The 13814-nt window shown below is 48.7% G+C and overlaps 1 protein-coding gene across 3 annotated transcripts in view; it reads left to right on the top strand.

Annotated features, from left to right (window-relative positions):
• Window positions 1-13814, top strand: part of DENND2A (DENN domain containing 2A) — a 253271-nt gene that overhangs the window by 128000 nt on the left and 111457 nt on the right. For all 3 annotated transcript variants that reach the window (XM_069227903.1, XM_069227901.1, XM_069227902.1), the window contains one exon: window positions 13370-13554. In XM_069227903.1, the coding sequence (XP_069084004.1) occupies window positions 13370-13554 (185 nt within the window). The remainder of the gene's footprint in view (window positions 1-13369; window positions 13555-13814) is intronic.

Here is a 13814-nt window from a genome sequence, read left to right as displayed (position 1 = left end):
TGATGGTAACAGATGAGGATCAGGAGGCAGAGAGTGAACCTCTCCCTGATCTTCTGTCATCAGACCCAAAAGATGGCTCAGTAGATGGAGTGATCTACTCAGACACCCTCTCTGGCCAACAGCAAGCTGATTGTAGGAGAGTCCTACAACAGTTTCCTGAACTCTTCTCCTTAACCCCTGGTCAGACACACCTGTGTACCCATGATGTGGACACAGGAGACAGCATGCCTGTCAAAAACAAAATCTTTAGACAGTCTGACCATGTTAAGGAAAGCATCAAGGTGGAAGTCCACAAGATGCTGGAATTGGGAGTAATTGAGCGCTCTGACAGCCCCTGGGCTAGCCCAGTGGTCTTAGTCCCCAAACCTCACACCAAAGATGGAAAGAAAGAGATGAGGTTTTGTGTGGACTACAGAGGGCTCAATTCTGTCACCAAGACAGATGCTCATCCAATTCCTAGAGCTGATGAGCTCATAGATAAATTAGGTGCTGCCAAATTCTTAAGTACCTTTGACTTGACAGCAGGGTACTGGCAAATAAAAATGGCACCTGGAGCAAAAGAGAAAACAGCATTCTCCACACCTGATGGGCATTATCAGTTTACTGTTATGCCCTTTGGTTTAAAGAATGCCCCTGCCACCTTCCAAAGGTTGGTGAATCAAGTCCTTGCTGGCTTGGAGTCCTTTAGCACAGCTTATCCTGATGATATTGCTGTCTTTAGCTCCACCTGGCAGGATCACGTGGTCCACCTGAAGAAGGTTTTGAAGGCTCTGCAATCTGCAGGCCTCTCTATCAAGGCATCCAAATGCCAGATAGGGCAGGGAACTGTGGTTTACTTGGGACACCTTGTAGGTGGAGGCCAAGTTCAGCCACTCCAACCCAAGATCCAGACTATTCTGGACTGGGTAGCTCCAAAAACCCAGACTCAAGTCAGGGCATTCCTTGGCTTGACTGGGTATTACAGGAGGTTTGTGAAGGGATATGGATCCATTGTGACAGCCCTCACTGAACTCACCTCCAAGAAAATGCCCAAGAAAGTGAACTGGACTGTGGAATGCCAACAGGCCTTTGACACCCTGAAACAAGCAATGTGCTCAGCACCAGTTCTAAAAGCTCCAGATTATTCTAAGCAGTTCATTGTGCAGACTGATGCCTCTGAACATGGGATAGGGGCAGTTTTGTCCCAAACAAATGATGATGGCCTTGACCAGCCTGTTGCTTTCATTAGCAGGAGGTTACTCCCCAGGGAGCAGCGTTGGAGTGCCATTGAGAGGGAGGCCTTTGCTGTGGTTTGGTCCCTGAAGAAGCTGAGACCATACCTCTTTGGGACTCACTTCCTAGTTCAAACTGACCACAGACCTCTCAAATGGCTGATGCAAATGAAAGGTGAAAATCCTAAACTGTTGAGGTGGTCCATCTCCCTACAGGGAATGGACTTTATAGTGGAACACAGACCTGGGACTGCCCATGCCAATGCAGATGGCCTTTCCAGGTTCTTCCACTTAGAAAATGAAGACTCTCTTGGGAAAGGTTAGTCTCATCCTCTTTCGTTTGGGGGGGGGGGTTGTGTAAGGAAATGCCTCCTTGGCATGGTTGCCCCCTGACTTTTTGCCTTTGCTGATGCTATGTTTACAATTGAAAGTGTGCTGAGGCCTGCTAACCAGGCCCCAGCACCAGTGTTCTTTCCCTAACCTGTACTTTTGTATCCACAATTGGCAGACCCTGGCATCCAGATAAGTCCCTTGTAACTGGTACTTCTAGTACCAAGGGCCCTGATGCCAAGGAAGGTCTCTAAGGGCTGCAGCATGTCTTATGCCACCCTGGAGACCTCTCACTCAGCACAGACACACTGCTTGCCAGCTTGTGTGTGCTAGTGAGGACAAAACGAGTAAGTCGACATGGCACTCCCCTCAGGGTGCCATGCCAGCCTCTCACTGCCTATGCAGTATAGGTAAGACACCCCTCTAGCAGGCCTTACAGCCCTAAGGCAGGGTGCACTATACCATAGGTGAGGGTACCAGTGCATGAGCATGGTACCCCTACAGTGTCTAAACAAAACCTTAGACATTGTAAGTGCAGGGTAGCCATAAGAGTATATGGTCTGGGAGTCTGTCAAACACGAACTCCACAGCACCATAATGGCTACACTGAAAACTGGGAAGTTTGGTATCAAACTTCTCAGCACAATAAATGCACACTGATGCCAGTGTACATTTTATTGCAAAATACACCCCAGAGGGCACCTTAGAGGTGCCCCCTGAAACTTAACCGACTGTCTGTGTAGGCTGACTAGTTCCAGCAGCCTGCCACACCAGAGACATGTTGCTGGCCCCATGGGGAGAGTGCCTTTGTCACTCTGAGGCCAGTAACAAAGCCTGCACTGGGTGGAGATGCTAACACCTCCCCCAGGCAGGAGCTGTAACACCTGGCGGTGAGCCTCAAAGGCTCACCCCTTTGTCACAGCCCAGCAGGGCACTCCAGCTTAGTGGAGTTGCCCGCCCCCTCCGGCCACGGCCCCCACTTTTGGAGGGAACAAAGAAAGCAACAAGGAGGAGTCACTGGCCAGTCAGGACAGCCCCTAAGGTGTCCTGAGCTGAAGTGACTCTAACTTTTAGAAATCCTCCATCTTGCAGATGGAGGATTCCCCCAATAGGGTTAGGATTGTGACCCCCTCCCCTTGGGAGGAGGCACAAAGAGGGTGTACCCACCCTCAGGGCTAGTAGCCATTGGCTACTAACCCCCCAGACCTAAACACGCCCTTAAATTTAGTATTTAAGGGCTGCCCTGAACCCTAGAAAATTAGATTCCTGCAACAACAAGAAGAAGGACTGCCTAGCTGAAAACCCCTGCAGAGGAAGACCAGAAGACAACAACTGCCTTGGCTCCAGAAACTCACCGGCCTGTCTCCTGCCTTCCAAAGATCCTGCTCCAGCGACGCCTTCCAAAGGGACCAGCGACCTCGACATCCTCTGAGGACTGCCCCTGCTTCGAAAAGACAAGAAACTCCAGAGGACAGCGGACCTGCTCCAAGAAAGGCTGCAACTTTGTTTCCAGCAGCTTTGAAAGAACCCTGCAAGCTCCCCGCAAGAAGCGTGAGACTTGCAACACTGCACCCGGCGACCCCGACTCGGCTGGTGGAGATCCAACACCTCAGGAGGGACCCCAGGACTACTCTGATACTGTGAGTACCAAAACCTGTCCCCCCTGAGCCCCCACAGCGCCGCCTGCAGAGGGAATCCCGAGGCTTCCCCTGACCGCGACTCTTTGAATCCTAAGTCCCGACGCCTGGGAGAGACCCTGCACCCGCAGCCCCCAGGACCTGAAGGACCGGACTTTCACTGGAGAAGTGACCCCCAGGAGTCCCTCTCCCTTGCCCAAGTGGAGGTTTCCCCGAGGAACCCCCCCCTTGCCTGCCTGCAGCGCTGAAGAGATCCCGAGATCTCCCATAGACTAACACTACAAACCCGACGCTTGTTTCTACACTGCACCCGGCCGCCCCCGCGCTGCTGAGGGTGAAATTTCTGTGTGGGCTTGTGTCCCCCCCGGTGCCCTACAAAACCCCCCTGGTCTGCCCTCCGAAGACGCGGGTACTTACCTGCTGGCAGACTGGAACCGGGGCACCCCCTTCTCCATTGAAGCCTATGTGTTTTGGGCACCACTTTGAACTCTGCACCTGACCGGCCCTGAGCTGCTGGTGTGGTAACTTTGGGGTTGCTCTGAACCCCCAACGGTGGGCTACTTTGGACCAAGAACTAAGCCCTGTAAGTGTCCTACTTACCTGGTTAACCTAACAAATACTTACCTCCCCTAGGAACTGTGAAAATTGCACTGTGTCCACTTTTAAAACAGCTATTTGTCAATAACTTGAAAAGTATACATGCAATTTTTATGATTTAAAGTTCCTAAAGTACTTACCTGCAATACCTTTCGAATGAGATATTACATGTAGAATTTGAACCTGTGGTTCTTAAAATAAACTAAGAAAAGATATTTTTCTATACAAAAACCTATTGGCTGGATTTGTCTCCGAGTGTGTGTACCTCATTTATTGTCTATGTGTATGTACAACAAATGCTTAACACTACTCCTTGGATAAGCCTACTGCTCGACCACACTACCACAAAATAGAGCATTAGTATTATCTATTTTTACCACTATTTTACCTCTAAGGGGAACCCTTGGACTCTGTGCATGCTATTCCTTACTTTGAAATAGCACATACAGAGCCAACTTCCTACATTGGTGGATCAGCGGTGGGGTACAAGACTTTGCATTTGCTGGACTACTCAGCCAATACCTGATCACACGACAAATTCCAAAATTGTCATTAGAAATTGATTTTTGCAATTTGAAAAGTTTTCTAAATTCTTAAAAGACCTGCTAGGGCCTTGTGTTAGATCCTGTTTAGCATTTCTTTTAGAGTTTAAAAGTTTGTAAAAGTTTGAATTAGATTCTAGAACCAGTTGTAGATTCTTAAAAAGTATTCCAACTTTTAGAAGCAAAATGTCTAGCACAGATGTGACTGTGGTGGAACTCGACACCACACCTTACCTCCATCTTAAGATGAGGGAGCTAAGGTCACTCTGTAAAATAAAGAAAATAACAATGGGCCCCAAACCTACCAAAATACAGCTCCAGGAGCTTTTGGCAGAGTTTGAAAAGGCCAACCCCTCTGAGGGTGGCAACTCAGAGGAAGAGGATAGTGACTTGGAGGAAAATTCCCCCCTACCAGTCCTATCTAGGGAGAACAGGGTCCCTCAAACCCTGACTCCAAAAATAATAGTCAGAGATGCTGGTTCCCTCACAGGAGAGACCAACACCTCTGAAATCACTGAGGATAGCCCCAGTGAAGAGGACATCCAGTTAGCCAGGATGGCCAAAAGATTGGCTTTGGAAAGACAGATCCTAGCCATAGAGAGGGAAAGACAAGAGATGGGCCTAGGACCCATCAATGGTGGCAGCAACATAAATAGGGTCAGAGATTCTCCTGACATGTTGAAAATCCCTAAAGGGATTGTAACTAAATATGAAGATGGTGATGACATCACCAAATGGTTCACAGCTTTTGAGAGGGCTTGTGTAACCAGAAAAGTGAACAGATCTCACTGGGGTGCTCTCCTTTGGGAAATGTTCACAGGAAAGTGTAGGGATAGACTCCTCACACTCTCTGGACAAGATGCAGAATCTTATGACCTCATGAAGGGTACCCTGATTGAGGGCTTTGGATTCTCCACTGAGGAGTATAGGATTAGATTCAGGGGGGCTCAAAAATCCTCGAGCCAGACCTGGGTTGACTTTGTAGACTACTCAGTGAAAACACTAGATGGTTGGATTCAAGGCAGTGGTGTAAGTAATTATGATGGGCTGTACAATTTATTTGTGAAAGAACACCTATTGAGTAATTGTTTCAATGATAAACTGCATCAGCATCTGGTAGACCTAGGACCAATTTCTCCCCAAGAATTGGGAAAGAAGGCGGACCATTGGGTCAAGACAAGGGTGTCCAAGACTTCAACAGGGGGTGACCAAAAGAAAGGGGTCACAAAGACTCCCCAGGGGAAGGGTGATGAGACAACCAAAACTAAAAATAGTAAAGAGTCTTCTACAGGCCCCCAAAAACCTGCACAGGAGGGTGGGCCCAGAGCCTCTTCACAAAACAATGGGTACAAGGGTAAAAACTTTGATCCCAAAAAGGCCTGGTGTCATAGCTGTAAACAGCATGGACACCAAACTGGAGACAAGGCCTGTCCCAAGAAAGGTTCCACTCCAAACTCCCATCCAGGTAACACTGGTATGGCTAGTCTCCAAGTGGGATCAACAGTGTGCCCAGAGCAAATCAGGGTCCACACTGAAGCTACTCTAGTTTCTGAGGGTGGGGTGGATTTAGCCACACTAGCTGTCTGGCCGCCTAACATGCAAAAATACAGACAGCAACTCTTAATTAATGGGACTAGAATAGAGGGCCTGAGGGATACAGGTGCCAGTGTCACCATGGTGACAGAGAAACTGGTTTCCCCTGGCCAATACCTGACTGGAAAAACTTACACAGTCACCAACGCTGACAATCAGAGAAAAGTACATCCCATGGCAATGGTTACTTTAGAATGGGGAGGGGTCAATGGCCTGAAACAGGTGGTGGTCTCCTCAAATATCCCAGTGGACTGTCTGCTTGGAAATGACCTGGAGTCCTCAGCATGGGCTGAGGTAGAACTAAAAACCCATGCAGCAATGCTGGGTATCCCTGAACTGGTGTGTGTGAAAACAAGAGCACAATGCAAGGCACAGGGTGAACAAGTAGAGCTGGAGTCTGGAAGAATGGCCCAGCCTACCAAGAGAACAGGAAAGTCAGTTGGGAAACCAACTGCAACACAGCAAAAGAAAGGGAACCTCTCTTCTCAGGAAGAAGTTCTGCCCTCTGAGGGAACTGAGCCTTTGGAGCTTGAACCTTATCAGGTTGAGCTCTTAGGCCCAGGGGGACCCTCAAGGGAGGAGCTGTGTAAGGGACAAGAAACCTGTCCCTCTCTTGAAGGCCTTAGGCAGCAAGCTGCTGAAGAGTCCAAGGGCAAGAAAAATGGAACACATAGGGTCTATTGGGAAGATGGACTCCTGTACACTGAGGCCAGAGACCCCAAACCTGGTGCCACTAGGAGAGTGGTAGTGCCTCAGCTGTTCAGAGAGTTCATCCTAACATTGGCCCATGACATTCCCCTTGCTGGACATTTGGGACAAACCAAGACGTGGGAGAGGCTAGTCAACCACTTCTACTGGCCCAATATGTCCAACATGGTTAAGGAGTTTTGCCTCTCCTGCCCCACCTGTCAAGCCAGTGGTAAGACAGGTGGGCACCCAAAGGCCCCCCTCATTCCACTTCCAGTGGTGGGGGTCCCCTTTGAAAGAGTGGGTGTGGACATAGTTGGTCCACTGGAACCTCCCACAGCCTCAGGAAATATGTATATCCTGGTAGTAGTGGATCATGCTACCAGGTATCCTGAAGCTATTCCCCTTAGGTCGACTACTGCCCCTGCAGTAGCCAAGGCCCTCATTGGTATTTTTACCAGAGTGGGTTTCCCTAAGGAGGTGGTGTCTGACAGAGGTACCAACTTCATGTCAGCATACCTGAAACATATGTGGAATGAGTGTGGAGTGACTTATAAATTCACTACACCTTACCATCCACAAACTAATGGCTTAGTTGAGAGATTCAACAAGACATTAAAGGGCATGATCATGGGGCTCCCAGAAAAGCTCAAAAGGAGATGGGATGTCCTCTTGCCATGTCTGCTTTTCGCTTACAGAGATGTGCCACAGAAGGGAGTAGGATTCTCACCCTTTGAACTTCTGTTTGGTCATCCTGTAAGGGGACCACTTGCCCTTGTTAAAGAAGGCTGGGAGAGACCTCTTCATGAGCCTAAACAAGACATAGTGGACTATGTACTTGGCCTTCGCTCTAGAATGGCAGAGTACATGGAAAAGGCAACCAAAAACCTTGAGGCCAGCCAACAGCTCCAGAAGTTTTGGTATGACCAAAAGGCTGCACTGGTTGAGTTCCAACCAGGGCAGAAAGTCTGGGTTCTGGAGCCTGTGGCTCCCAGGGCACTCCAGGACAAATGGAGTGGCCCTTACCCAGTGCTAGAAAGGAAGAGTCAGGTCACCTACCTGGTGGACCTGGGCACAAGCAGGAGCCCCAAGAGGGTGATCCATGTGAACCGCCTTAAGCTCTTCCATGACAGGGCTGATGTGAATCTGTTGATGGTAACAGATGAGGATCAGGAGGCAGAGAGTGAACCTCTCCCTGATCTTCTGTCATCAGACCCAAAAGATGGCTCAGTAGATGGAGTGATCTACTCAGACACCCTCTCTGGCCAACAGCAAGCTGATTGTAGGAGAGTCCTACAACAGTTTCCTGAACTCTTCTCCTTAACCCCTGGTCAGACACACCTGTGTACCCATGATGTGGACACAGGAGACAGCATGCCTGTCAAAAACAAAATCTTTAGACAGTCTGACCATGTTAAGGAAAGCATCAAGGTGGAAGTCCACAAGATGCTGGAATTGGGAGTAATTGAGCGCTCTGACAGCCCCTGGGCTAGCCCAGTGGTCTTAGTCCCCAAACCTCACACCAAAGATGGAAAGAAAGAGATGAGGTTTTGTGTGGACTACAGAGGGCTCAATTCTGTCACCAAGACAGATGCTCATCCAATTCCTAGAGCTGATGAGCTCATAGATAAATTAGGTGCTGCCAAATTCTTAAGTACCTTTGACTTGACAGCAGGGTACTGGCAAATAAAAATGGCACCTGGAGCAAAAGAGAAAACAGCATTCTCCACACCTGATGGGCATTATCAGTTTACTGTTATGCCCTTTGGTTTAAAGAATGCCCCTGCCACCTTCCAAAGGTTGGTGAATCAAGTCCTTGCTGGCTTGGAGTCCTTTAGCACAGCTTATCCTGATGATATTGCTGTCTTTAGCTCCACCTGGCAGGATCACGTGGTCCACCTGAAGAAGGTTTTGAAGGCTCTGCAATCTGCAGGCCTCTCTATCAAGGCATCCAAATGCCAGATAGGGCAGGGAACTGTGGTTTACTTGGGACACCTTGTAGGTGGAGGCCAAGTTCAGCCACTCCAACCCAAGATCCAGACTATTCTGGACTGGGTAGCTCCAAAAACCCAGACTCAAGTCAGGGCATTCCTTGGCTTGACTGGGTATTACAGGAGGTTTGTGAAGGGATATGGATCCATTGTGACAGCCCTCACTGAACTCACCTCCAAGAAAATGCCCAAGAAAGTGAACTGGACTGTGGAATGCCAACAGGCCTTTGACACCCTGAAACAAGCAATGTGCTCAGCACCAGTTCTAAAAGCTCCAGATTATTCTAAGCAGTTCATTGTGCAGACTGATGCCTCTGAACATGGGATAGGGGCAGTTTTGTCCCAAACAAATGATGATGGCCTTGACCAGCCTGTTGCTTTCATTAGCAGGAGGTTACTCCCCAGGGAGCAGCGTTGGAGTGCCATTGAGAGGGAGGCCTTTGCTGTGGTTTGGTCCCTGAAGAAGCTGAGACCATACCTCTTTGGGACTCACTTCCTAGTTCAAACTGACCACAGACCTCTCAAATGGCTGATGCAAATGAAAGGTGAAAATCCTAAACTGTTGAGGTGGTCCATCTCCCTACAGGGAATGGACTTTATAGTGGAACACAGACCTGGGACTGCCCATGCCAATGCAGATGGCCTTTCCAGGTTCTTCCACTTAGAAAATGAAGACTCTCTTGGGAAAGGTTAGTCTCATCCTCTTTCGTTTGGGGGGGGGGTTGTGTAAGGAAATGCCTCCTTGGCATGGTTGCCCCCTGACTTTTTGCCTTTGCTGATGCTATGTTTACAATTGAAAGTGTGCTGAGGCCTGCTAACCAGGCCCCAGCACCAGTGTTCTTTCCCTAACCTGTACTTTTGTATCCACAATTGGCAGACCCTGGCATCCAGATAAGTCCCTTGTAACTGGTACTTCTAGTACCAAGGGCCCTGATGCCAAGGAAGGTCTCTAAGGGCTGCAGCATGTCTTATGCCACCCTGGAGACCTCTCACTCAGCACAGACACACTGCTTGCCAGCTTGTGTGTGCTAGTGAGGACAAAACGAGTAAGTCGACATGGCACTCCCCTCAGGGTGCCATGCCAGCCTCTCACTGCCTATGCAGTATAGGTAAGACACCCCTCTAGCAGACCTTACAGCCCTAAGGCAGGGTGCACTATACCATAGGTGAGGGTACCAGTGCATGAGCATGGTACCCCTACAGTGTCTAAACAAAACCTTAGACATTGTAAGTGCAGGGTAGCCATAAGAGTATATGGTCTGGGAGTCTGTCAAACACGAACTCCACAGCACCATAATGGCTACACTGAAAACTGGGAAGTTTGGTATCAAACTTCTCAGCACAATAAATGCACACTGATGCCAGTGTACATTTTATTGCAAAATACACCCCAGAGGGCACCTTAGAGGTGCCCCCTGAAACTTAACCGACTGTCTGTGTAGGCTGACTAGTTCCAGCAGCCTGCCACACCAGAGACATGTTGCTGGCCCCATGGGGAGAGTGCCTTTGTCACTCTGAGGCCAGTAACAAAGCCTGCACTGGGTGGAGATGCTAACACCTCCCCCAGGCAGGAGCTGTAACACCTGGCGGTGAGCCTCAAAGGCTCACCCCTTTGTCACAGCCCAGCAGGGCACTCCAGCTTAGTGGAGTTGCCCGCCCCCTCCGGCCACGGCCCCCACTTTTGGCGGCAAGGCTGGAGGGAACAAAGAAAGCAACAAGGAGGAGTCACTGGCCAGTCAGGACAGCCCCTAAGGTGTCCTGAGCGGAGGTGACTCTAACTTTTAGAAATCCTCCATCTTGCAGATGGAGGATTCCCCCAATAGGGTTAGGATTGTGACCCCCTCCCCTTGGGAGGAGGCACAAAGAGGGTGTACCCACCCTCAGGGCTAGTAGCCATTGGCTACTAACCCCCCAGACCTAAACACGCCCTTAAATTTAGTATTTAAGGGCTGCCCTGAACCCTAGAAAATTAGATTCCTGCAACAACAAGAAGAAGGACTGCCTAGCTGAAAACCCCTGCAGAGGAAGACCAGAAGACAACAACTGCCTTGGCTCCAGAAACTCACCGGCCTGTCTCCTGCCTTCCAAAGATCCTGCTCCAGCGACGCCTTCCAAAGGGACCAGCGACCTCGACATCCTCTGAGGACTGCCCCTGCTTCGAAAAGACAAGAAACTCCCGAGGACAGCGGACCTGCTCCAAGAAAGGCTGCAACTTTGTTTCCAGCAGCTTTGAAAGAACCCTGCAAGCTCCCCGCAAGAAGCCTGAGACTTGCAACACTGCACCCGGCGACCCCGACTCGGCTGGTGGAGATCCAACACCTCAGGAGGGACCCCAGGACTACTCTGATACTGTGAGTACCAAAACCTGTCCCCCCTGAGCCCCCACAGCGCCGCCTGCAGAGGGAATCCCGAGGCTTCCCCTGACCGCGACTCTTTGAATCCTAAGTCCCGACGCCTGGGAGAGACCCCGCAGCCCCCAGGACCTGAAGGACCGGACTTTCACTGGAGAAGTGACCCCCAGGATTCCCTCTCCCTTGCCCAAGTGGAGGTTTCCCCGAGGAACCCCCCCCCTTGCCTGCCTGCAGCGCTGAAGAGATCCCGAGATCTCCCATAGACTAACACTACAAACCCGACGCTTGTTTCTACACTGCACCCGGCCGCCCCCGCGCTGCTGAGGGTGAAATTTCTGTGTGGGCTTGTGTCCCCCCCGGTGCCCTACAAAACCCCCCTGGTCTGCCCTCCGAAGACGCGGGTACTTACCTGCTGGCAGACTGGAACCGGGGCACCCCCTTCTCCATTGAAGCCTATGTGTTTTGGGCACCACTTTGAACTCTGCACCTGACCGGCCCTGAGCTGCTGGTGTGGTAACTTTGGGGTTGCTCTGAACCCCCAACGGTGGGCTACTTTGGACCAAGAACTAAGCCCTGTAAGTGTCCTACTTACCTGGTTAACCTAACAAATACTTACCTCCCCTAGGAACTGTGAAAATTGCACTGTGTCCACTTTTAAAACAGCTATTTGTCAATAACTTGAAAAGTATACATGCAATTTTTATGATTTAAAGTTCCTAAAGTACTTACATGCAATACCTTTCGAATGAGATATTACATGTAGAATTTGAACCTGTGGTTCTTAAAATAAACTAAGAAAAGATATTTTTCTATACAAAAACCTATTGGCTGGATTTGTCTCTGAGTGTGTGTACCTCATTTATTGTCTATGTGTATGTACAACAAATGCTTAACACTACTCCTTGGATAAGCCTACTGCTCGACCACACTACCACAAAATAGAGCATTAGTATTATCTCTTTTTACCACTATTTTACCTCTAAGGGGAACCCTTGGACTCTGTGCATGCTATTCCTTACTTTGAAATAGCACATACAGAGCCAACTTCCTACAGTGATGATATGGCCTGCTCCACTGCTATCTTGCTTGAGTCCTCAGGGACTCACATGCTACTCAACAATGAGGCTCAGAGACACTGAAGCAGGTGCAGAGTTTGTTTTTCAAATGTGGGGCCTCGCCTGGCAGTGTGGGCTAAGCTGTCCAATTTGTGGGGAGACAGACAAATTTGCATGTTGTTGATCCTTGTGAATAATGACATAGACGATCTAATAATGGATTTTGCCCAAATTAATGTAATTCTTTGTTTGAATCAGTATGAACCCACTGTTCATACTGATTTATGTATTTCAGTCCATTTTTATGTTTTGTAAGTGCGCCTCTGTGAAGTCACTAAGGGATGCATTAGAGGTGGGACTTGAGCTTTTTGTGGCAAAGTGACTCAAACCGTGCCTTTGTCTATTGTTTTCTGCCGCAGGTGGCCCCTATTTAAGGCTCTGTTTTTTTAGGGTGGAAGTAAAGTGTTATTTGCGTATGGCTGTGTTTTTTTTTGTCAATAATGTAACATGCAAGCTAAATTCATGCAATGGAATGAGCGCAGAATGATTACTAGTAGTTCAGATTCATCCAAGTCTTTGCATACATCACGTTATTGCTATCTTTATGAGTTATCCCAAGAGGCATGACCATTTCCAGATGTGGAATCCCACTCACTGTGATCCAACTTGGATTGGTAACTAAAAAGAAAAAAAAATGCCTGTCATTTTTATAGAAATACACGTGTGTCTTCAAAATAAGACTGTGGCTGCTCCAAAGGCTTTTTTAAATTTTCAGATGTCTAAAAACCAATAGCAAAGCCAACTGGTCACAAAGGTGAGACCTGTTGGCTTTGCCACTGCTTGTTTTATATGGAGTTCTCACCAAAGAGATAGGTATATGCATGTGAAACCTGTGCCTTGCAATAGTAAGCATCTGTGCCTGAGCTGATTAGAAGGTTAAATGCTTGTTAACACCTGTCCTTGATAGAAGGACCAATGGCAACAGAGGACTAGAACATCTCATTTGTGATGAAGAAGCCATAAGGCAAACCCCTTAACCATTTAATAAAAAATATGTACTTTATCATACAGTACACATTCCCTTAAGCAAACTAAGCCCTTACATAAAAAAGAAATCATTGTTTCCCTTTGATCCCTGTGTAAACCGTTGATTCCTTAGGTGAACCTTTCACCTCGACAGGCAAGTGGATCATCAGGCTGATGTTTGTATCTTCATTAAATAACACTAGTAGTCACGGCGAGACGCAGCAGTGGAAAAGCTTATGGTTTTCTTTTCCTGGTCTCCATCTCAGTGGGCATGCCTTCTGCAATTCAAGACTTGTGTGACCAGTGCAAATTCGATGTAATGCCTCTTTGCTCTCCTTCCTTGCAATAGCTCACAGCCAGCGCCTGGTCCATGTGAAGTCGCGACTGAGCCAAACCCCACGGTACCAGACGTTGGAGCGTGAATTGCTCGAGTACCGGAAAAGGCAGCTTTTTGAGTACTTTGTGGTGGTATCACTGAAGAAGCCAGTGGGGGATCTCTACACTCCAGAAGTTACTCAGCAGTTCCCTTTGCAGGTGATTGTTATTTTATATAACTGTGAAGTCTCAACCCCATAGCACTTCCAGAACTCGTGTGGTTTTAAGATGCAATGGCACACAGCAGCTTCTACCTATGAACAGCTACCGCTTTGTGAAGTTCTCATGAGAGCATGAACTTCCTGTTGAAGTGAACCCCAAGAAAGGCTAAGGTTGGCTGTTCCCCTGCCTGCTACAATTCTGAACCCACAGTCTGGTAGCATGGCCACTGAACTCACTATGACCCCTTTGTTATTTTG

This window comes from Pleurodeles waltl, chromosome 4_1 (assembly GCF_031143425.1).
Source record: "Pleurodeles waltl isolate 20211129_DDA chromosome 4_1, aPleWal1.hap1.20221129, whole genome shotgun sequence".
NCBI classification, from domain to species: domain Eukaryota; kingdom Metazoa; phylum Chordata; class Amphibia; order Caudata; family Salamandridae; genus Pleurodeles; species Pleurodeles waltl.
This window is presented reverse-complemented; position numbering and strand designations above follow the sequence as displayed.